The sequence below is a fragment of the Pagrus pagrus genome, assembly GCF_965226575.1.
Source record: "Pagrus pagrus genome assembly, chromosome: 20".
Taxonomy (NCBI): domain Eukaryota; kingdom Metazoa; phylum Chordata; class Actinopteri; order Spariformes; family Sparidae; genus Pagrus; species Pagrus pagrus.
In genome coordinates, this window is record NC_140207.1 from 1,878,694 (window position 1) to 1,902,596 (window position 23,903).

At 42.7% G+C, this 23,903-nt stretch overlaps 2 protein-coding genes across 8 annotated transcripts in view; both read right to left on the reverse strand.

Annotated features, from left to right (window-relative positions):
• Positions 1-23,086, reverse strand: part of LOC311249195 (aspartyl/asparaginyl beta-hydroxylase-like) — a 33,082-nt gene extending 9,996 nt beyond the window's left edge. For 3 of the 5 annotated variants that reach the window (XM_084340057.1, XM_084340056.1, XM_084340054.1), the window contains exons 1-4: positions 22,844-23,085; positions 17,590-17,790; positions 15,415-15,459; positions 12,422-12,490 (exon numbers count right to left, since the gene is read on the reverse strand). In XM_084340057.1, the coding sequence (XP_084196183.1) occupies positions 12,422-12,490; positions 15,415-15,459; positions 17,590-17,790; positions 22,844-22,883 (355 nt within the window). In that variant the 5' untranslated portion in view covers positions 22,884-23,085. Of the gene's footprint in view, positions 1-12,421; positions 12,491-15,414; positions 15,460-17,589; positions 17,791-22,843 lie in introns of all 5 variants that reach the window. The other 2 variants (XM_084340053.1, XM_084340055.1) reach the window with 2 other exon arrangements.
• LOC311249198 (uncharacterized protein) lies at positions 245-10,237 on the reverse strand. 3 transcript variants are annotated; one of them, XM_084340062.1, is made up of 5 exons: positions 6,928-10,237; positions 6,798-6,836; positions 5,368-5,415; positions 5,090-5,134; positions 245-4,148 (listed from the first exon to the last, which is right to left on the reverse strand). In XM_084340062.1, exon 5 carries the CDS (start codon positions 4,078-4,080, stop codon positions 2,425-2,427), a length of 1,656 nt encoding a protein of 551 aa, XP_084196188.1. In that variant the 5' UTR covers positions 4,081-4,148; positions 5,090-5,134; positions 5,368-5,415; positions 6,798-6,836; positions 6,928-10,237; the 3' UTR covers positions 245-2,424. The 3 variants fall into 3 exon arrangements, with proteins under 3 accessions (XP_084196188.1, XP_084196187.1, XP_084196186.1); XM_084340061.1 differs by having other exon boundaries at positions 5,368-6,836; XM_084340060.1 differs by having other exon boundaries at positions 5,368-10,237.
• Positions 23,087-23,903: the final 817 nt, after the last annotated feature.

Genomic DNA, 23,903 nt, shown 5'->3' on the forward strand with positions numbered 1-23,903 from the left:
GGAGAACAACCCGACACAAGCAGCAGTGAGGAGGTCAGAGTCACAAACCCTGATAACGTTCTCTGGAAAGGAAACAGGAGCCGACAAGAGCGACCAGAGGAGGAAGAGAGATAGCATTGAGTAGACGGAGGAGGATGTGATGTTCGTTACTCATTCTCAGGACCTCTTTCAAGACATGTTTAAAAAAGGGGTTAACATGTAGCGCTGCACCTCTCCACACACCATGAAGGAAGACAAGCACAGCTCGATTTGAAAACCAAGATTTATTTATCAGAGATTTTCTCACATTTTGAAGGAAAAGCACAATTATTTTATAGTTGGTGCAATGTAGAGCAAGACTGAAGCCCTGAGCTCAAGGCACGAAAGCACACAAAGCAAAACATAAATTGACGTCTATCTTTGAAATTGTCACTATTAAACTAAACTTTCCAACATTTTATTTTCTGTCCTGCACTCAAAAAAGCTGACAAAATGTACTACACGCCTCCACTGCACATATGTTACCAGGAAGCTGACGAGAAGTTTTAACTAACGATAAATTGATTAGTGTCAAATTTGAAGAAATTCCCTCAAGGTATTCTTGATTTCCATGAGATGGGGATGGATGGATGAATGGAAAACCCCAAAAAGTCTAAATTCTCTGATTTCAGATTCTTAAATATGAATATTTTGTGGTTTCTTTCCTCCTCTGTGACAGTAAACTGAATATTTTTGAGTTGTGGACAAAACAAGACATTTGAGGATGAAACATTGATTTTGACAGATTTTTCACCATTTTCTAACATTTAATAGACCAAACAACTAATCCATTCATCAACACGAAGAGACGGATTAATCAATAATGACAATAAAAGTTAGTTGCAGCCCCAGTCGTAGCTTTAACCAACGCTCAGAAGAAACTAACTTAATAAGATGAACTCATCAGGCAAAGATCAGAGCCAGATGGGCCAGAAAAGTGGAGGCAACAACAAGAAAAAAACAAACAATCTGAATTAAAGACAGTCTCATAGAAATGAGAAAGGAAAAACAACAACATGAAATCACAATGCAACAAAAAACTGAATCTTTCAGTTCCTTCGTCCTTTTCAACACTGAAGAGGTTTGAAGTAAAGTCAGAATTCAAACACGCTGGAACCTGAAACTGTGACATCGAATATCACCATATTTATGACCAAATACCTCGATATCGATATGGTGACAATATCGTAGGGATGACTATTGGCACGCAAAATATTAACACAATGTGATTTATGATAATCATCAGTGATGTGGATATAAAGACTAAGTGGGTAAAGACGAGTATTAGAACAAGTCTGGTAGGTTCAGAAAATGACATCACTGTAATGCAGCCAACACTTACGACACTTCACTGTAGACAGTAATGATATCCAAGATCTGAGACAATATCAGTGATGTTGATTGGTATGCAGACGCAGAGTGCAGTAAAATAACTATGAATGCATCCAGGGAAGGCACTTTATTTTATCAGCCAAGTTTTAAGTTCAGAGCACTAAACTTCTACATCAGCCTACACGAGTATGTTTTATCTGTAGCCTCGGACTCACGTTTAATGTCTTTCTAAGTCATCTGTGATCTGAAAACATTTCTCACACAGTAGCTCTGGTAATGTCTTTTCTTGTGGTCTGATCCAGCAGATTATGAGCCGTTGTTGCCCTGGTAAACACAGCGACCTCTTCAGCCTCTCTCCCGGCCTTCTGCTGCTCCTCTCTGTGCCCGAATGTCTCTGGGTTTGTCAGGTAGAGCGGACAGGCTGGTTCTGTCCGCCGCTGCTCCACCACCCAGTCTGTTTGCTCTACCTACGAGCCCAGAGACACTGCAGCTGCGACAGCCAAAGTGGTCGATGTGACCACCGGGGCAACTACAACTCACAATCCACGATCAAAAGTATTTTACAAACCAACCGGGAGAAAAACACAAACACAACCGTTAACAGCAGAGTGAGAAAATGAGTGCCGACGGGAAGGAAACTGTGAATTAAGAAGAGTGGGTCAACTTGCCTGTACAGCAGTATTTTTATTTCAGTGTGTTTTTCATTGTTGTGTTAATGTAATTATAACCTGTGTGCCATGATAAAGTGGTTGATTTCAAAATAAACTTGTTGAATTTGACCTATTTTTTTTTGACCTGGTCTTAAAAATGATAATGATGATATTATAATGATATTGATATTGGCTGATATGAAACTTTTAGCCCAGGCTAACGGACACCCACTCAATTTCCGTGGGACCCACTGAAATAACCACCTGTGGGTCCTGGAGACTTACTACATGGTAAACCCATCAACATCACTCCATGTATAGTCCCATATCACGATGTCACCTGGTGTTAAAGGATTTAGAGTATTTTATTGAAGAGTTCAGAGTTGTAGCACCATTAATGAGACAGTAACTTTGTGTCTCAGTGTCATTTCTTCTTTCCGCCGTCAGCCATCTTCTCCTCTCTCCTGACCGCTGACACTCTTCTCTCCTCTGCTGCCGGAGCTTTCGGCTGCGAGGCGTTTGCTTTCCTCTCCAGACCCTCTTGTTGCTTCACGTCCACCTTCACAGCGGTGCGTTGCCTCTCCGCCTCCATCTTATCCCGGAGAGCCTTGTCTCTGGCGAGCCTCTGCCTCTCCATCAGCTCCTTCTCGCGGGCTGCTTTCTCCTTCTCGGCTCGTTCTCGCTCAAACTTTTCCCTCGCAGCTTTCGCTCTCTCCAGCCTCTCCTTCTCTGCTCTCAGCTGTTCCATTCTCTCCCTTTCCTTCGCCATCCGTTCTCTCTCCTGTCTCGCTGCTCTTTCCTTCTCCAACCTTTCTTGCTCTGCTTTCTCTTTAGCTGCTTTCTCTTGTCTCTCCTTCTCCTGAGCAACTCTTGCCCGTTCCCTTGCGATGCGTTCCCTCTCCATCTTTTCCTTCTCTCTGGCAAGTCTTTCTTTCTCCAGTCTTTCCTTTTCTGCTCTCTCCTTCTCTCTGGCGATTCTTTCTCTTTCCTTGGCGATGCGTTCTCTCTCCAGCCTCTCCTTCTCTGCTCTTTCTTTGGCCAGTCGTTCTTTTTCAGCCCTCTCTCGCTCCATCTTCTCCCTTGCGACTCTTTCTCTCTCAAGTCTTTCTCTTTCTTTGGCGATGCGCTCCCTCTCCAGCCTTTCTTTTTCTGCTCTTTCTTTGGCCAGTCGTTCTTTTTCTTGACGCTCCTTCTCTCTGGCTATTCGCTCTCTTTCCTTAGCGATGCGTTCCCTCTCCAGCCTTTCTTTTTCTGCTTTCTCTTTGGCGATCCTTTCTTTCTCAAGCCTCTCCTTCTCTGCCTTCTCTCTGGCTATTCTTTCTCTTTCTTTTGCGATGCGTTCCCTCTCTATCCTCTCCTTCTCAGCCCTCTCTCTTTCCAGTCTTTCTTTCTCCTGTTGTTCCTTCTCTGCCTTTTCCCTGGCCCGGCGCTCTCTCTCCATCTTTTCCTTCTCCGCCCTCGCTCGCTCCAGTCGCTCCCTTTCTTCCTTGGCTGCCTTTTCTTTGGCTAATCTCTCCATCTCTTGTCTTTCTTTTTCTGCCCTCTCTCGAGCCAACTTCTCCATCCTCTCTTTCTCCACCTTCTCCTTCTCCATTTTCTCCTTCTCAATCCTCACCTTCTCTGCCTTCTCTATCCTCTCCTTCTCCATCCTCTCCTTCTCTATCCTCTCCTTCTCCATTTTCTCCTTCTCCATCCTCTCCTTCTCGATCCTCTCCTTCTCTATCCTCTCCTTCTCCATCCTCTCCTTCTCTATCCTCTCCTTCTCCATTTTCTCCTTCTCCATCCTCTCCTTCTCGATCCTCTCCTTCTCTATCCTCTCCTTCTCCATCCTCTCCTTCTCTATCCTCTCCTTCTCCATCCTCTCCTTCTCCATCCTCTCCTTCTCCGCCTTCTCTTTTTCCATCCTCTCCTTCTCCGCCTCCTCCTTCGCCATCCTCTCCTTCTCCTTCTTTAGTTGCTCCTGGCCAGCCTCCAGCGTCTTCACCTTCAGCACCCAGGCCGCCTCCCTCTCCTCCTCCTCTTCGGCGAGGAAGGCCCTGATCTCGGCCAGAGCGATGCGAGCGATCCTCTTGGCCTCCATCTTCCTGTGGATCGTCCTCAGCTCTTCCTTCAGAGCGGAGCGCAGCGTGACCCCTCGGACAGGACGGTCTGAGGTTTGGATTGAAGGTGATGATCGTGGGATCATTCACATGAAGCGAACACAACGGTCATTGACACTCACTCGTTAACGTGGTAACACACCGCAAACATGGAAGTGTTAGAAATATGGATGTGACATCACAGTCAGGGGGGCATGACATCATCAGCCAGTACACGGTAGTACATATTCGTTACAGCACACCAACGAGCAAAGTAGTTTTTCCATGAAAAACTAAATGTTAATAACGTTGCATTTGTGAATAATGTTTAAGTGATAAAAGAGGTTCAGTCTACTGTCATAAAGGAAAACAGAAACCAGAAAGTGTTCACATTTAAATGATAAGCTCGACCAGAAATGTAACTCCAGCCATTATCTCCATGTTGACAGAAAGTCGGGTGAAGTTTTGGTTTCTCCTAAACAACTGAAGTAGCTGGAGGCTTGTTTTAAAACGTAAAAAACACGGAATGACTCCACACAGCTCAACCAGCGTACTTTAGGTCTTTCAGAAGTCCCGAGGTCCCAAACTTATTATCCTTTTTAATCCCGAACCTTCATTGTAGCTGCTAAGCTAAAGGCATTAGCACACAAGCTGTTGCTGTAAAATACCCATTTCTTTTGAAAGAAGAGTTTGAACATGTAAGTGATGATGTCATTAAACTAATGATGAAATCTAGATGCAATATATGTATTTTATATATATAATACATATCTGTGAAAATAACAAGAGATTCTTGTTTTTGACTCATTCAGCAATATAAAATAAGAAATACAAAAATTGGAAGGGTTAAATCCAATAATGGAAAGACAGTTTTTTAAAATTTGTGAAAAAAACGATTAGATCATTTTAGACACTTCAGTTTAAGATATTAGACCAAAGCCATGCCTTAAAATACCAAGTCAGACCCAAAGAAAAGTCTTTTTCAGACGTGCAGGCGGCAGGTTCTAGTACCTCTGGTTGTGTTGGTTCTAGCAGCGGTCTCTCCTGCTGTGTCGTCTACCACAGAGGAGAACAAACAGCCGTCAGCTCGGATTCATCTCCACACAGCGTTTAACAAACAGCTCGGTCGTGACAAAGAGCTCGAGCTGGATATCAAATATAACAGCGTTTATTCACGCAGTGAGCTCCCGTTACCTATTTTCTTCAGTCAGATGATACAACAAAGGATTCATCTGTAGTACAAGCTAACACACACAGTAAGTCACACACAAACAGACACACAACTCTACCTTCTGGGAGTTTTATCTCTTGATCTGTGGCCTCTAACGTCTTGTCTTCTAGGATGACACACACGTCAAACTGTTTGATACTGAAGCTCAATGTGCAGAAAACAAAGGTCAAACCATCACACCAGGCGACGCACACCGCTACCACAACACACTCAACACAAAACACTTGAAAACATAAGTCAAATATCATCTGTACTTTGAATTTTTAGACCTGGAGGCGACCAGATGTATGACCTATACTGCAGCCAGCCACCAGGGGGCGACTGTGATGTGTTGGCTTCACTCTTGAGGAGCCGTCATGTCTTCATCTTATTTATGTCAATGAGACTGCGTCAACAATCCTGATGATTGCTTTTTCTTGTTCTTGTTTTCATGTTCAATCGAGGCGTTTGTATTGTCATATCTCAATGGCAAGGTTTACTGTAATCAGGCAAAGCTTTGGTTAATTAAATGGTTGAACTAATATCTTACGAATTTCATGCAAAAATATGGTAAATCCAATCCAAGCAGACTTGCTTGTTGACATGTCTACTACAAGCAGAGACACTAAAAGGATAGAAGATCATTGAAATCTACTGATACATATAATTGCCTCTGTCTGCCTGACTTGACCCTGCAGCATAATAAAAACAGATGCAACTGACTTTACTTCCTCATAGAAGAGGAAGAAATTAAACCCAAAGGGAAGTGTTTGCTGATTCATCACACAGGTGGCTCAACCGCCTGACAAGCCACTGAAGAAACTGAACTGTCTACAATATGAACCCAAGTATCACTGCTCTCCATTTTCACTCTGCAGCCAACTGAAGACTCCACTTGTGTCCAGCTCAGCAGTCACTAAATCTACATAACATGCGGCACAAGATGATCAAGCCACTATTATCCAAAAAGATGAGCAACAACACGACGTAGGAGTGGAGCAACTAGTTTAGATAACAGATTATGTTGTCTGTGTTCTTTCAAAAAGACCTGTGAAAGAACTGTTTACTTAAATTAAACATGTTAAATGTTATCTTTGTTGACGAACTCCCTTTGAACTTGGAAGAGAAGTCACCCTGATTGGATGTTCAGAGAAGAGATACTTAAGAAGAAAGGGAAGGCTCCTTGAGCCTGTCGAAGCAAAGGAGGTAGTCAGGCGAGTAGCATAAAGAGCAACAAAGCCCACATAGGGAGGGTGACGGGGATGGATGGCTGGGTAAGGAATCACAGGCCTTTCATCCAGGAGACTGTTTGTACAGTTGTCCTTGGTCGCTGCTAGTGTCGTTGAAGTGTGTCTGAGCCCTAACATGCAATTTTAGAAACTGAACTAACTTTGATGTTCACACGTGTCGACTGTCTCTCACTGAAACCCTGCAGTGTCACACATGCTTTCAGATTCATTCAGTTACTCAGGATCAAACATGCAGTACCACAGGAGCATGAGGCAGTACCTTTACTTTTACCCTTCTTCTTCGCCTCTTTCTTGTCCTCTATAAGATTTAGAAACAGACAGATCAGGACTTCTTAGCAGAGCATCAGTAGATGAAATGTCCACGCATAAAACAACTTTTTGCACAGTACCTTTTCTCAGCCTGTCTCTCCTGAGAGCAGGACCTTTTAACTTCTTTTCATCTGAACAAACAGCAGAGCAAGTTAATGAAAACTACCAGCTTCATGTGTCACGCAAATCTGTTATTTAACTGTGGAAGGTCGTCAGCTGCCTTCAGACATGAAATGCATCCAGTTTTACATGACTCACTCACTTCACTGACACTCGGTTTATTCTGTCACGAGCAGAGTTATCTGTTACTCATGTTAGTGACAAACAGAGGATGAGTGTAGACCTGTCACACAGCAGACATTTTGACTTGTGACTCCAACAATGGCTCCAGTCTATTTAAACCATGCATGGGAGCCATTGTGCTCAATATAAATGACCCTGGAACTGGACAGACTCGTCAAAATGCCTGTTCAGTGATACTTTGTGATATTTTGGACAAAATGAGTATATGGTTGGACAGGAGAGAAGACAACAATGCTACAGTGATATGTGAAAAAAAATGTTTCATTAAAGCATGAAACTCAGTACAATTGTGAAGTTTGGGACCCTGAACATTTTCAGATATGGAGCCATCACAACAAGCCTCTTGGCTGCCATGGCGGCCATTTTACTTTCCACCATAACTGGATTATGTATTTGGCATCAAAAAGGCCACAAGGTTTGCTGTGATGGCTCCATATCTGAAATGTTCTGGGTCCCAAACTTTACCAGAAGTCAAGTTTGTATGAAAAGGTGAACGATTCATCTCAACGGTTCAGTTATGGTAGAAATTAAAATGGCCGCCATGGTTACCACAATGCTTTTTTGTGATGGCTCCATATCTGAAATGTTCAGGGTCCCAAACTGTACAACTGTATGAAGATTCATGTGTTTTCAGGAAACACCTTGAATGCACGGCCGACTCCGACAGACTGACAGACCTCATTCATTCAACTGTCTGTTAACTTGAGCAGACTATAATAAACACAACTGTAAACGGTTCTGTAAGCAGCTTCTAGTGTCCTTACAACCAACTGTTCAACCTTTTACTTACAGGATTACATTACTGTTAAGCATCAGGGTGAATTCCATTACACAGTATGAGAATATTATTATGAACTTCAGTATTAACAGTAGCCTAAAACACTTAAACAAGACCGAGACACCAACACAACAGAGCGTCCAACATCAGCTGACAGACTAGAGGCCGTGTGAAGCCTGACAGGTGATAAAACGTGCTGCGTTCGGTCTGAGACCACAGGCAGCGTGTTATTATGTCGTTTATTTAGTTTGAGAAAAGGGCAGCTAATGAATGATTTTACTGCTCTGGTGTGTTTTATTTTGTGACAGATTACAGTTTATCTCTTGTGTATTTTGTGATGAAAGTGCACACTTTAGTAACGCTGAGCAATGTGGCCTTAAAATGATACTGCAATACTTTCAGGCTACATCACCCCACACCATATGTTTACCAGTATTTTTACAATTAGTAAATGCTAGGACTGGGTGACAAAGTCAAAGGTTTAAACTATAATAATCATAAATTAATGGTAAATTAATGCCTAATAAGTCATCTATTAAGCCACTGTTAAGGTTTATAAACATCAGTTACAACGTTATAATGGCCACGTAACAATGAATCATTGCTTCATAAATGGTTTATAAAGCATTTTATTATTTGTTTACAGTGAAAACTAAAGTTTAATTAATGATAATCTTACCATATATTAATGATGGCTATTAAAAAAAAAAAAAATATCACAATATTTTTGACCAAATACCTCGATATCGATATTGTGACAATATTGTAGAGATGACCATCGGCACTTTAACAAAATATGAACACAATGAGATTTCTGATCAATAATCATCAGTAATGTTGATATAATGACTAAATGGGTAAAGAAGTATTAGAACAAGTAGAACAGTATGACATCACTTTACTGTAGTGCAGCCTTTAAAACCAGAAGACGGCATATATCACCATAAAACTATAATCAAAGTAGTCTCATATGATGATAGCAATATAATATGGATATATTATCTTGCCATTCACTGAAGTAACTGAAAACTTTTTATTTATACGTAAAAATATGTTTAGCAAAGGTGACTAAATGTTCACTGTGATCTGATGTATTTCCAGTTGGTTTTTACAGAAATTAATACAAACTAAAGGAGGAGTGAAACCTAAAACCTAAAAATTTGGAAATGTTATTGTTCAGGAAGGTTATTTCTTTATATTTCATGTCGTAAAATTAATTTAAGTAGGCATAAGAATGGAGTATCGACGTGTCATGGTGCATTCAGGTGCACCTCATAAAACATGTAAATGACAGATGTCAGGGCATTTAGTCTAACAACAGCAGAGCCGTCGGTGGTGACACATTTATTTAAATTGAAAATTGAATCGAACTGTGACACCACAGAAATAAGAAAACAAATCATTTGGGACAATGTCACGATTACCCTGTCCATGATTGTGATTCACAATATTGTCCCGATTATCTTTAAAATATTCTTGAAACTCTTAAAATTGCATTAAAACATACTGGAATCATTTTAACCCCACATTTTGTAAACAACAGTAACCTCATCTCGTTCTCTCTGTAGTATTTACACTACGGGCCGATACCGATTATTAGAAATCAAGGAGACTGAAAAAAAGATCTGACAGAAGATTCACCAGTACTGATCATCGGTCTACTCTTAATTTACACGCATCCAATTTAAGTTGTTCTTGTGGGGGAGGTAATGGGGAAGCCATGCCTTCAGTCATAGCGACAGGCTCAGGCCAGTCAAAACAAATCAGGAAACAACGCGTCTGTACATCAGCGGGCTGGACTTCTCAAGTCTTTCTTGTGAGGACATTAACAATTATTCTGATTCACGATTATCCCGATGATGAGAATTCCCCATGATCAACCTATTGTGAGTAAATCTGTGGTAAAATCTTTAATTGTATATTTCCTCGTAAAGACAAATGAAAATGAAAAATGTGGTGCAAAAATTATCATTCCCAATAACTGTGAATCATATTACAATCATACTATCTGTGAAAATAATCCCAACTTGACTTTGTTTTACCTTATTGTGAAGCCCCAAAAAATACTAACACACAGTATGTCATGAGCCAGTACAGGCTGATATTTCCAGTTTCTTTTCCAGGACTCTACGACCAGTCTGCCCAGTACGGCCCAGCAGTGGAAACCAGACCGTCCTCCATCAGGTCCTCTGCACCACAACACACACACTCCCATCCTCCTCCAGCTGGACTGGGCTACATCCCAGTCTGGTCCTCAGTGGTCGGCAGTGGGACCAGGGAGCCTTGTTACGGGCTGTGGCTCTGCTTCCTGTCCTCCTATTGGTTCTGGAGGTCCAGTATGACCCCTTCGACCCCCCCGTCATCAGAGGAGGTCGTGCCACCCTCCTCCTGCATCTCAGCTGCCGCCTCCTTCCCCTCCTCCTCTTCCTCGCCCCGCTCTACGGGCGAGGACACTACGTCATAAAGGAAGGTGAAGAAGCCATAGATCCAATCAGAGCCCTCCTCAGCTAAAATATTAAGAACCTCCTCAAGCGACTCGGCATTCGCACTACCACCGCCGTCTTTGGACAAGCCTGACGAGAGAGAAAAGGAGGGAAGGCGGGATGGGAGCAGAGGTGCAGATGAAAAAGTGGAAGGTAGAAACGAGGGTGAAGCAAAAGAGGGAGAGTCCAAAAGGAAGTGAATTATAGGACAAGAAGGAGGAGGAGTGGAAGGAGGAGGAGGATTTTTTAATGAGAAGGAGAGAAGAAATAATAAGAGATAGAGGGTAAGAAAGAAGGATGCAGGGCAGGAAGGAGGGAGGATGGTACAAAGGAACGGAGGTCAACCGTAACAAAAATAGGGCAAAAACAAAGGATGATGATGTGGGAAAGAGAGAGATAGTGAGTTAAAGAAGTCGCATTCAGACCATAAACAACAAATAACTTCCTGTCTCAGTCTCGTCAGGCAACCTCTGACTTCCTGTCTGCTGAGGTGGCCATCTTTGCTCTATTTCTCTGCCCAGTTCTTCAGGGTCTTAACTTAAGGAGACAGACTTTTATCAGCTCCTCATTTACAGGAAGATACAGGTTGGAATGAATTCCTAGTTGACTACAGGTCTGATATCCAAAGGCTGACGTGAATCCACTGATGAACCCATCAGGAACAGATAACAAATCAAAAACATGACTCAGTTCACGTTGGTATGTAGATATCGGTTAATCTAGACAAGATGAACAGGAAAAAAACAAAACAAAAAGCAGCCTGTGGTTCTTTCAAGAACTCGAGAAAACCATTCACCAGCTTTTACAATTTGTTTCTTGCACTGTTTATAAATAGTTCAGTTTGCTCAGTTTGTCTTTACGTGATTTTTTCTTGCCGTTTTTATGTATTTCCTGATGTTGGTAAGTTTTTATAATCTAGTCCTGAGAGAAACAATATTTCAAAGATGTATCTGTATTGTAAAGGTTGAAATAACACATGGAGTAGCGTTAACACAGTAGAGGAACTCGTTGGCCCAAAATTTGAACCCAACACTCGTTAAATGTGAGTAAAAATAGGTGAATGTAAAAGCTGCCACTGGCAGGTAGCTGGAACAGGCCTCCTCCACTACAAACTGCGCACACTGATGGCGGCAAGCAACATGTGACCATCAATAATACCCCAAAACACCCACTAACATCCAGATTTTGTCTTTTTTTGGCCATTTCATGGCTTGATTGACAGGAAACAGGGCGAAAGAGAGGATGACACACAGCAAAGGGCCACAGGTCGGACTCGAACCCTGGGCCGCTGCATCGAGGTCGATGCCTCTGTACATGGGACACACGCTCTACCAACTGAGCTACTGTGTGCTTGGATTTTGTCTTTAATGTGAGTGGTTACAGTTTGTATTCACTCCCATGCCAAATGACTGCAGTGATCGTGAGAAAGGTCAGAAAGACCCTCTGGTTGAATGACCCTCGCTGTCCACCGTCACTCTGCTTTATCTGCTTTTTTACTAGAATTTAAAACCACCAATTTAAACAACACACCTGATGACTTTACGGACACGTACTTTATATATATCTATATATTTTTGTGCAGTCCAACCACATTTCAATGGGTTAATTCACAGTTAAGTTGAATTATTTTGTGTTCAGTAGGACTATAAGAAGAAAACCAAACAGAAAGTGAAGCATTATTATCAGTTACAGGCTGCCAAGTCTTTTTTTTACACCTCCTACAAACTCACAACAACTGAACTGTGAACTTCAACATCATCATGACGCTGATTGTTCTGGTAACAAAACAGGTAATCATGAAAATTCATGACTGTGAGTTGACACACAATCAAGACCCACTGACATACAGATCTGCCTGAGCTCACTCACTGCTTTAGTAGGGTTCAAACCACAGAGACGACCTGGTTAATGTTAAAACTGAGGCACTGTCACGTGACTGTAAACCACATCAGCTTCTCAGGCACCACACAGAGAAAACAGGCACAGTCAAAAGAATTAAAGTGGACTTGCCGAGCAGAACTTTAGCATCTTCCACGTCAAAGTCTCCGTCTCCGTCTGTGTCGTAGGCCGTCAGCTTCCCTGAGGGAGGAAGAGGAGGAGAGGAAGGCTGAGCGACACACACACATACAGCATCCCATCATCGACACAAACACGCTCATGGATATTTTAAATGTGTAAATGCAGTTGGTGAATATGCTGTGAATAATATAGGTAATAAGGCACATAATTGGAAATGGAAATGATATTATCAGGACATATATGGGTCTTATTACCTAATAACTAAAATATAAAACATGGTGATATTATCGTGACCCCTGACCTACACAGCACCCGGACTCAACACAGACTGCATGTGTACATGGAGCTGTAAGGAGCTTTAGATTAAAAGCTCAACCACAAAGAAATGTTTCTTGTCTAAATCAACCTGTGTAGAGACTGGGGTTGTGCAAAAACCTAAAACTGAGATCTGACCTGGCCTGTACCCAAGTCCATATTTATACTACATTTTATTGTAGTAGTAGTATTAGTAGTAGTATTGTATTGAGTTAAAAACAGAGATGACACTCTGAACACACCTGAACTAAAGCCTAAAAATGGTTTCATGTTGGACTATTAACGAGAACACGGAACACAGCTCATGAATAGCAGCAGTTTGTCAAAGTGCATGAAGTATTCATTTAAAACAGTGAAGCTAAAGGAAGAGGAAGGATGTGGTGGAGGAGGACGACGATGTCTGAACTGATGTCACTTTTCACATAGTGTCTGTCATCTTCTGTTTTCTGACTCACCAATCTATGAAATCATCACATAATCTTATTTCAAAATCTAAATTCACTCCAAATACGAGTCTCTGTGGTTTTTTGTCAACCATCACATTATCTTTCTTTGAGTTTTTGGAGCTTGATGTTGTTTATAGTGCATGGTGTGATTAAAGTTGGTAGCTTGATGCATTTAGTGTTCAGTCTACAGTTGCCATATAATCCAAGTTTATGAGATTTGTTTTTATAAGTTACAAGTGGGTTTATGTCTGGAAGGATCTGCATGTAATGTGTAATGGCATGGGGTACAACAGAAATATGTCAGAGTGGCTGACTGTCCACCAGCAGGTAGAGGCTGGAACGAAATAGTGTTCAAGCAAGTGGGTGCAAACAGAGTATTTTTACAGCTCAAAGCTCAAACAAGCCCTGGTAAAGATCCTGTCGTGTGGTTCAGGTTGTCTGCGCAGGTCAGCCACCTCTCTGCCTGCTGAGTGTCTTTTTTTTCCGTTTGCTTATTTTGGCTTTAGTAAGAAACCACATTGAAATTAGCACCAAACAAAATGCGTTTCAGTTTCCATTAAGTCATCTCTCTTGCGCTCTTGCTCTGTCTGTCTCTTCTTATAATAGGTCTGTGGCCGGATACACCAGCGCTACCACCACCACCATCGTCGCCTTTCCTGTCTGAAGCACTTGTCAGACTGCCCCGGGTAACAAACTCAGGTGAACATGTGGAGGTTTTTGTTGGTGACATCAGTAAATGTGAATTAAACAACATTGAAGTAAATAACATTGATGATCTCGTTACAATCAAATGTTCAAAAAACTTGTGTCCTGGAATTCATTTGGAAGCCATTTGTCATGCTCGTGGCTCGGGTTGTTGGTTACGGATCCTTTGGGTCCTGTGGGCTGGGAGGTGGGGCCTCCATGGATCAGACTTGCTCTGACACGTCCAATGGATGCTTCGACCCGGCCTCCAAATTCCCAATGCGATTGAGCATCTGTTGGGCATCCCGGAACAAGTCCGATTCTATGGAGGAGCCACTATGGATCACAATTGGTTCTGACCCCTCGAAGTTTGGAAACAGGACCTCTGTGGTGTGTGATACCAGGGCACCATTGCAGAAGTTCAGCCCCTCATGACAACTGCACTCCCTCCAGCAGGACAGCGCACCCCGCCACCCTGTAAAGACTGCTTGGCAGAAGCCTGAGGAATGTGACAAAGAACTAAAGGTGTTGACCTCCAAATGCTCCAGATCGCAATCAGATTGGACCTCCGTGGGATGTGATGGAACAAGTCCAATCCATGGAGGTTGGTCCAATCCACATTGGATCAGGTTCTTACTCATCAAGGCATGGATGCAGAGCCCTCAGGGATTGTCCCATGGTGTCTTTCATCAGGGCATTGTTGGCGGATCCTTTGAGTAATGTGGATTGCGAGATGGTCCTACATGGATGAGACTTGTTCCCGCATGTCCCCGTGATGCTCAATCGGATTGGGATCTGGGGAATTTAGAGACGAAATTGACGCCTGATGAAGCTGATCAGTTTTTGCAGTGATGCAGGGTGCATTGTCCTGCTGAGGGAGGCCGCTGCAATCGGGGGAGTGCCGTTGTGAAGAGGGGGTATACAGTACTTTGTCACGTAGTTTGGGTGGGTGCTGCGTGTCAAGTGGCATCCCACATGAATGGCAGGACCAAAGGTTTCCCAGCAGAACACTGCATTATAAACAAATGATCAATGTTGTTCACTTCACCTGTCAGTGATTTTAAAGTTGGCTGATCGGTGTAAACTCACAGCAGAGCTGCTGATCTTAAACCAGTTTGTTGAATGTGTCAGGTACTACTTCCATTATAGTTTCTGGTCTGGGGAAACAGGTAACTTATCACTAAATATAACAATGGCATGAAATAGATGCTACTAATCATATCAACCATGCTCTATTTACAGACAGAAAGGCTTTTATTAGACGGTACTTAGTTTGTCTTTAGTTCTTCTTACTGACCTACATCTGTATTGTTTCCCCTGAATGGTAAGTATTCATCAACCTACAGTACATTTTCTTACTCTATCCAGTTTCTGAACCATCTTAGCTTTGACTTTAACTCTTTTAACCACATCTATCCTATTTGAACCCAACTCACTATGTTTCTTGGAGTAGTTTGATGACACAGATGGCTCTGATGGAAGCACACAGTGTAATATGGAAATGTAAAAATGGTGGATGTTTAAATCTTGAAACCATACCTTGCAAAACTTCAGAAAAGTTCATATGAAACTCCTTAGCTCTGGCTGCATGCAGAGACAACACACAGAGAGAACAGAGGAAGAGAAGACGGGAGGAAGAAGACAGAAGCCACAAGAGATTATAGCATTGCAGATTGAATCTCAACCTCTGTCTGCAGTGAAAGAGGACTGAATTAGTATAAAGCAACACAGAATGACAGGGAAGACACGGGACTGCAAGATGTGTCACTTCAACACAAGTGTTTTAAAAGCTGCCAAAAATTACATTTAGACTGCAGCTGCTTCACAAAAGTCATCTAGCTGCTGCAAATGTGACCAAAATGAAAAAGCACTGTTTGGTAGTTTTTACTGTAAAGCATCGCAGATCATTCACAAACATGTTTGTGCTTTCCTGGATAGTTTTATGCCATAAAAGGGCCTTTTTGTGTTGTTTGTCGCAGCAAATCAGAACAGAATATTATTGAATGTTTATTAGATGAATAAACACGAATCCAGGGAAGTGCTGGAAGCAGACATCACCCTTGAGAGTAGCGGTGTCACGATTCTCAAAATCCACAACTGGAGTTGACTTTCGAATAAAAGGTCACAATGCAATTCCATTTTATATTTAAACATTTTTGTCTGCACTGACCGATATGCCATCGCCAGACTTCTGCATCTGCTTTTTGCAGGTCAGGGTTAGGCAAGTTCAAATAACATTCACCAAAGAGTTTCTCAAATCTGTCAGAGCAAACCCTCTTCCCAAACAAATCAATAAAGGATCTCTGTAAAAGAAGATAAACTCAACATCTCTGACACTGTCGGGGTTTCCTCTGGTGCCAGTCAGGTAATCATCTTCCCCCTCTTCAAGTGTGCACAAGAAGGCGGTGATGGAGAGAAAAAAGAGACTGGGAGAATCACCGGTCCTACTTTTGATTTTTGCTGATCGAAACTGAAAGCTCATTCCATCTGATTTTCAGTTGAAGATCAGAATTGTGACACCCCTACTTGTAGCAAGGGTACGCATGAAAAAGTCCCCTCGAGCCAAAGAGTAAAATGTAAAATTCAGGTTACCGGCCCACGTCAAGCTCTGGTTTATATAATGCAGCACTGAAACACTTTACACATCACAAGTAGGTTAACATTGTTGTCATTAACCTGAACTCTAGGAATATAAAACAGACACAGTGCTCCTTCACCTCACACTCCCTGAGCTCAGTAGCTCTTATCTCTCGTTTCCATCTGAGAAATGTGTGAGATGCATCAATAAAGTGTCAAACATGCAGCAGATCACCGGTCAAATGGGAGATGAAGCTTGAGATAAGATGAACATGGCTCATGTGACTGTGTGTGTGTGTGTGTGTGTGTGTGTGTGTGTGTGTGTGTGTGTGCGTGCGTGCGTGCGTGCATGTCTGTCTGAGAGGAAGAGGTTGTGAAAGCCGTGTATGAGTGTCATAACCACATGAAGATAGAAGCAGGCGCCAATGTGAAACCGACATTTTTTTAAAACTTTCAGCGCAATGTCTGCGTGTGTGTGTCTGTGTGTGTGTGTCTGCGTGTGCGTCTGCGTGTGTGTCTGTGTGTGTGTGTGTGTGAGAACCATAGAGTCACAGTTGAGAACTGGAAATGAGGCCAACAAATGTGACAACACGGCATTATTTGTTTTTGCTCCGGCTGAAGCATGAAAGTCACTCACGCTTGTCATGTTTCAGTTTGTCTCATTTCTTCACATTGTTTCAGACATTAATATTTATGTTTGTCAAACAACAACCTAATTTAGTCAGGTGGAGTTTTGTAGTCCACAAACCGTTTCTGGTCCCGAGATCCCACATTGATTTGACACACAGTTGAGCTCGTGCACCCACTTCAGACGGTGTGTACGCTAACTGATTCTGTGGACCTGGATTATGCTGGACGAGCTGTATGAAGCCATTTTATCTTGTTCTTCTTTTTTTGGGGGGGGAGAATGCTGCAACGCTGTTTTACTGTGAAGCTCCAGAAATGTTTTGTGGACTACAAAACTTCACCCGAGTAGATAAAGACTGAATTTACATTTTTGGGTGAACGTATCCTTTAATGCAGTTGTAAGCAAGCCGTAACAGCACGAACAGTCCCTGCTGACCTCAGTGCAGGTGGTAAAAAAGCCACAACAAGCTGAATCAATGTGTGTCTGATGATCAAACTGCTCTTACGTACCGATGACACTATCGTAGTCCACGATCTCGAAGTAGACCACAGCCACAGAGCTCCAGACTCCCAGCAGAGCCAGGACCACAAACCAGGTAAACATGGAGTACTTCGGACCTCCTCCTGCGTCTCCTCCTCCTCCTCCTCCTCCTCCTCCTCCCTTCTCCGTCCTCTTTCCATTCTTGCTTTCTACTGGTGGCGTCTTCCCCTCTGAGGACATGAAAATGTTCACATTAAAAATTGTTTATCATGTTTCTTACTCCACTGCATTTAAGTCACCTTTTTTTTGCATGCAGTATGAGGACTGTTGCTATGGTTACCTGGTTTAACTGCTGTCTGTCACTATGATTGAGGAGTCAATGTTACACACATCAGGTTATGGCTTCACTTTACAGGTCAGAAAACACAACATGAAACTCTGAGACCTTAATGCAAAAAACAAGAACTACCGGATAAGTGTGTTATGATGATATACTGCATACACACTGTGAAGAATTCAAATTAGTGTTATTAAAACTACATATATTTTAAGTTTAAATACATTTTTGTATCTGTCAGTGTTTTGTGGAATTATAATAAAGTGTTTGTTCAAGCAAAAACAACTTAACAGTATATTTATTTCCCCTTCTTTAGGCCTGGGCGATAAAAGGATAGCAATATGTATCAGCAATAGACAATGTCATCGAACGCATTAAGAAAATAATTAGATAAAATGCTAAATAATGCAAACCAACATGAAAGCACATAACCAGATCCTGGCAGGAGACAGACGCTGGGCAGATCGACCCAGGAATAGAGTGAGAGACACAGAGTCAACATGACCCTGACAGAGACAGAGAGAGATCTGACAACAGCTGTTTGTCCTCCATCACTGCGAGCTGAAACGGCTGTAGCTAATGACAACAGATGTCTGCTTTTATATCACAATCACATCTAATCAGTGCTCGAGATGGAAACCAGAAATAGCCTGGTGTTTTATCAGACTCTTAGTGTGGTACAAAAGTGCACTGAAGCAATGGGAACGGTGTCTTCACTGAGACTGAGGGGACAGCAGCGATGCGACAAGTGTCTCAAAGACATTTTCATGGGTTCAAATGGCTGTTATACAACACGTGTTAACAGAAGAGATGGAGTTACACAGTGTGAGGAGCTATTTTAGAAGTATTCAGACGGTATCAGAGGTAAAGGTCCTATTTACTTTCTCATACATAATGTTGAGCTCTTCACGTCTTGGATGGACATAGATCTCTCCTGGTTGAATCATCAGTGCAGAAAATGGACCACTGGGTGGGAAAATATCTGGTTCTTTGATGGAAAGTGAAAAGCCTGTTGACATGAGCCCAAAAAGAGGTATGACTATGACTCCCAAGGGGATATATATAGATATTTACACCCAAGCAGCTCATGAACAGTAGTGACCCTGAGGGGAGCATCAGGAGGGAGGCTGAAGAAGTTGGAGTGTTTACCAGGGAAACTACAGCCCATATACCATCACACCAACCAGAGCTACACTGTGGGTTACCAGTTGGAGGTGGAGTGGTGAAGGTCTTGCAAGAAAACCAGGGGGATACATGATAAGGTCCAGACTGCTGCAGCTCAGAACTAGGACATTTTTGTACCATGACTTCACGAGGGAGTAGCCGTCTGATGTTACACAACAATGGCGTCATGGGAAGGGGATGTCATTATTTTACAGTCGACCAAGTTTTATGTTCACTTCTGGCGTCTTGCATCTGGAACGCTTTGAAATCAGAAGCTGTACGTTTCAAAAAGGAAATTCAGACCTCCAACGCGGCACAAACTGCTAGCATGAATAAAAGCCCAACGCAGCTCTGCTGCTGGGGGGCTTTTACTGTGAAACAAATTGCTGTAGGTGTTGAGTTTGTATTGAAAGCATGCTGCTCACCATGCAAGGTCAAACCAAACCAATAAACCCACAAAGAACCAAACTGACTGAGCTGCAAAACAAACTAAACCTAATTAGATCTGTTCTGACATGTGTCCACCAATGACTCATTGAGCTCTACTCCTCATAACCTACCATGCCAAACCAAACCAATCCATGCCAAAACAAGCTCATAAACCTTTCCTACCTGTCTCCTCTACGACAGGCTGCACTTCCCCCTTCGTCTGCGGGACCTCCTCCTCATTAGCGCCTCCTAACCGAACCAAACCAGGCCAGATAAGAACCAAGCCCAGACCAAACCAGGTCTATTCACACTCTGATCCTACCTGTCTCCTGGACCACGGGCTCCATCTCTTCCTGTATCAGGGGCTCCGCCTCCTCCTCATACACCTCCTCTTCAGTGTACACCTCCTCCTCCTCCTCCTCCTCCGCCTCGGCGTGGACCTCCTCTACAGGAACTGAGGAGGGCGAGGAGGAGTAGGAGGAGCCATACTGGCGGTAGCGCTGCATTGACCGTCTCAGGTCTCAGCCAGACCAGAACCAGGCCGGACAGGGACCAGTGCAGACAAACCCTCCTGACCAGATATACACAGTGGGCTAAACGCTAAGCCTCCATCAGAATAAATAAAATATCTCAGAATATGAAGTGATGGGCCTTCGATGTTCAAGTAAAGAAAGAGTATTTACAAATCTGTCTACAAAAACTTTTCAGAAAGATAAAGCACTTAAAGAAAAGAGCAGTTTAAAAAGTACACAAGAAATCAATGAGGTGATGAAAGGCGACAAAAACAATCCGAAAGAACAAATAATCCAAATCAGTGATCATCCAAACAGCCAACAGGTCAACGGAAAGCAACGCACGGAGAGAACGACTGAAAGTGACTGAGCGAGCGAGGCAGGAGAAAGAAAGAGCTCCTCCTCCTCCTCCTCTTCCTCCCAGCAGTGCTACAGTCTGCTGGCCATCCAGAACCTGATCCCCACTATTATTAGAGCTGACAAGCCCAGGGACACTGTGTGTGTGTGTGTGTGTGTGTGTGTGTGTGTGTGTGTGTGTGTGTGAGATGCCAGAGAGGACAGAATACCCCACAGAATAACCTTGACACTTGTTTGTTCACACATACACACACACACACACACACACACACACACACACACACACACACACACACACACACACACACACACAGGCTGCTGTATGTGGCACACTGTCGATATGTCACCACAACTGAAGGGACAGTACATGAAGTTGTAATGTCCCACAGCAGACGAGGACCACGTTATAACTCACAGGGTTGAAGTTTAACGCTGGTGAATCATTACCAGGTGAAGAGCTGTTGGAAATAATTTGCCTGAGACTTTATATTAACATCACTTTACTGTATGTCCAGAATCTAAGACGATATAGCATTGATATATTGACCAGCCCTACATACAATTATTTAAACCAATATAACCATGATTTCAGTACCTGGCTCTGCTGTAACTTGCGTTCCCATACTAACTGATGGTGGGTCAGAGCAGAGGCGCACAGTAATGCATCTCTGTCTCGGAGTGCACGTTTCCCACTTAACACACACTGCTGATGTGAACGCCGAGCACTAATGCGATGACTGGCACATCCATTATTAGTACTTTGGTTAAAATAGCTGGGAACAAAAGGCACTGAGAAGTTTGAGAAGATGCACAAGTAAAGTAATAAAGCGGTAAACAGAAAGGTAATGTCAACTATTGATCCTCTCGTACTGATTATTGGGAAAAGACACACCAACAGCAAAAACAACGGAGACAGCAAATAATGTCTCTCTCTTTGCATCAGAAAACTTAAATGAGTTTTTCGAGATGTTGCGATACACCGATATTGACGATAACCGTGATATTAAAGAAATGAAATATTGACATCATGTTATTAAAACACATGATTATGTTGTGTAAATAATAAATAATAAATAATACACAAATAATAACACACATACATGAGAGGCCTTGTGGATGTTTTGTTTATCAGTTCACCCAGCTGCCTTTTCCTTATTTATTAAGTAAAATTGTTTGTTTTGAACGCTTTTTTACAGTTATGGTTATAGATTCCCTCTACACTTCTCTACACTCAGAGTTTTAATAGTTACAATATTAATGAGGTTGTCAGAGGAAAATGCAGTCCCAGAACACTGTTTAAAGCTAGACAGGTGGCAGGGTCCGCCACATACAAACAAAGTAAAACAGTATAAACTGTGTTGACCTTTACGGTCAGTTTGTTCATCATGGAAACAAAGAGTTTAATTATTTAGTTTGTTTAGGCAGAAAAGAAGATCTTTCTCTTCTGATTAAAATGTATTTCCCAAGACTACAGACTGCTCCTTTAATTAGGATGTTATTCAGACATCACAACACGACTGTGACAACCACAGGAATGATTGTAATGTCAACAAATGTGCAGAAGGTCATTGAACTCAACACTGCCTTAGACGCAGTACCACAAACGTGTTTTTTTTACCTGCTGCACTCATTAATAATCCAGGTGAAAAGGTGTTATGATTGTAGAACAACCTGAGAGGTTTGTGTCGGGCTTATAAACGTGTCAGTAAGCTGAGGACAGCGGGTTTGTGTGAGGCGGCTGTGGACTCCATCCCTGGACCACCATCAGCCATCGACCATGATGCTGCCTGTTAAAAAGTTAATAGCTTGTTAGCTAATGATAGCAGGCTATCACTGCCGGTAGCTGGGTTAGCTTCGCGTCATTAACAGGGCAGGCTCCATGCTAGCGCCGGCATCCACACAGAGCATCATTTTATTTAATCTCAGGTAAATTAGACAGAGTGAGTCCTCTACATTCAGGGTATTTTGACAGCTAGCAAAACGTGGCTAAAATGGCCCAGTTTTCTTGTATCGCGAGAACGTCAAACCAGACTCTATTCAAAAATCTGCCAATTAAATGTGTTTTTGCTTAGTGGAAGAGCAAACGCCTGAGAAATCACGAGAAAAAACCATTGACGTAAACGTAAAGCATCCACTTCTCAATTCGGCGTGGATAACATACTCAAAATATCTTTACTTTGGTCAAATCTTAAGCCTCACTGCGGGTTAACGCTGCTTCTAGACGCCCAGCAGGACGCACTTCACGCCAGAAGAAGACCGTGGGAACCACCGGCAGTCCGGCGCTGAAAGCGGTAGTTTGCGCCGCATACTGTGTCGCTATGTCAGCCGCACTGAACAAACGCATCTGAAACGATCACAAGCTAAAACATGTTCGGGTTTAACCGGCCGGAAAACTACCGCAAATATCTGGATATGAAATGGAAATATGCACAGAGGCGCGTCCCGGGCTCGGAGGATCTGGCGAGGAAAGGGTAACTCACGGACCTCTTTTGGAGTGGGCTTTGGGGTTCTTCCTCTGGACCATTGCTTCGTAACTTCTCCAATGCAGATTTCCAGTGAAGCAGCTGAGAACTAAGAAGCTAGCTGAGCTGTAAATGTGTCAGAAACGCGGACGGAGCGGACGCTGCTCTGTGTTTTCTGCTCTCATTGATGAAGAGACGACTTCACCGAGAAATCACGTCCTCACTTGGATACCAGCAAAGCCAAAGTCCATAGTAACCGTGACTGACCTCACATTCCACCAATCAGAGCCACGGAAGCAGCTCACGGGCGGGACTAGAGGCGGGCTCTGGTGATTTTGGACCAATCAGGTTGCAGCGCAGCTTCCCAGCCTCGTCCTCGTCGTTGGAAAGGAGCAAAAACGTGGCAGCAGAAGGAGAGTTTAAACATCTGGGGCGGAGAGCAGACGTGACATGAGCACAAATACTGATTTAATATAACTTTATAAGTGTAAAGGTTTAATACAGAAGACAGAATGAAAAGCAAAACACACTGAATCACATAATGAGGTAGAAAAATAAATAACTGTGCAAACACATTTTCTTCTGCTATAAACTCTAACTTTGCTTCTCTCCCTCCTCACTTACTGTGAGGATGAAGCCATTATCACAAGCTTTCATCATCCTCACCATCACCTCTTAATGAGTAATCAGCTGTAATGAGCTGATGAGTAAAGTGAGCAGCTCCCCCTGCAGTACTGTAACATTAACAGCTTGTATTGGACTATTGTCTTTAAGTCTTATTGTCTTCCACCACATGTGCCTGTGTGTGTGTGTGTGTGTGTGTGTGTGTGTGTGTGTGTGTGCGTGTGTGTGTGTGTGTTTAATGCTCTGGTTCATGCACTCGTCTCAGTCAGGTTCAGTGACACACACAGTTTGACATAAACACTGTGCAGCCTCGTATGAAACAGTTTATTTTATTTATTTATTACAGAAAAAGGTTGAATGTCAGATCTGATAATCAGTCGACCCATACAGCAGCGTGCATTATAAACATACATGTTTACATTTATGTATAATTTTCTTTTACTTGTATTTTTGATACT

Coding starts and splice junctions, on each gene's coding strand:
- LOC311249198 (XM_084340061.1), bottom strand. CDS start 5,557: ATGATATTTGACTTATGTTTTCAAGTGTTTTGTGTTGAGTGTGTTGTG. Junction 5,135..5,367: donor AGAGATAAAACTCCCAGAAG/GTAGAGTTGTGT, acceptor CCTCTGTGGTAG/ACGACACAGCAGGAGAGACC. Junction 4,149..5,089: donor TAGAACCAACACAACCAGAG/GTACTAGAACCT, acceptor TCCAAACCTCAG/ACCGTCCTGTCCGAGGGGTC.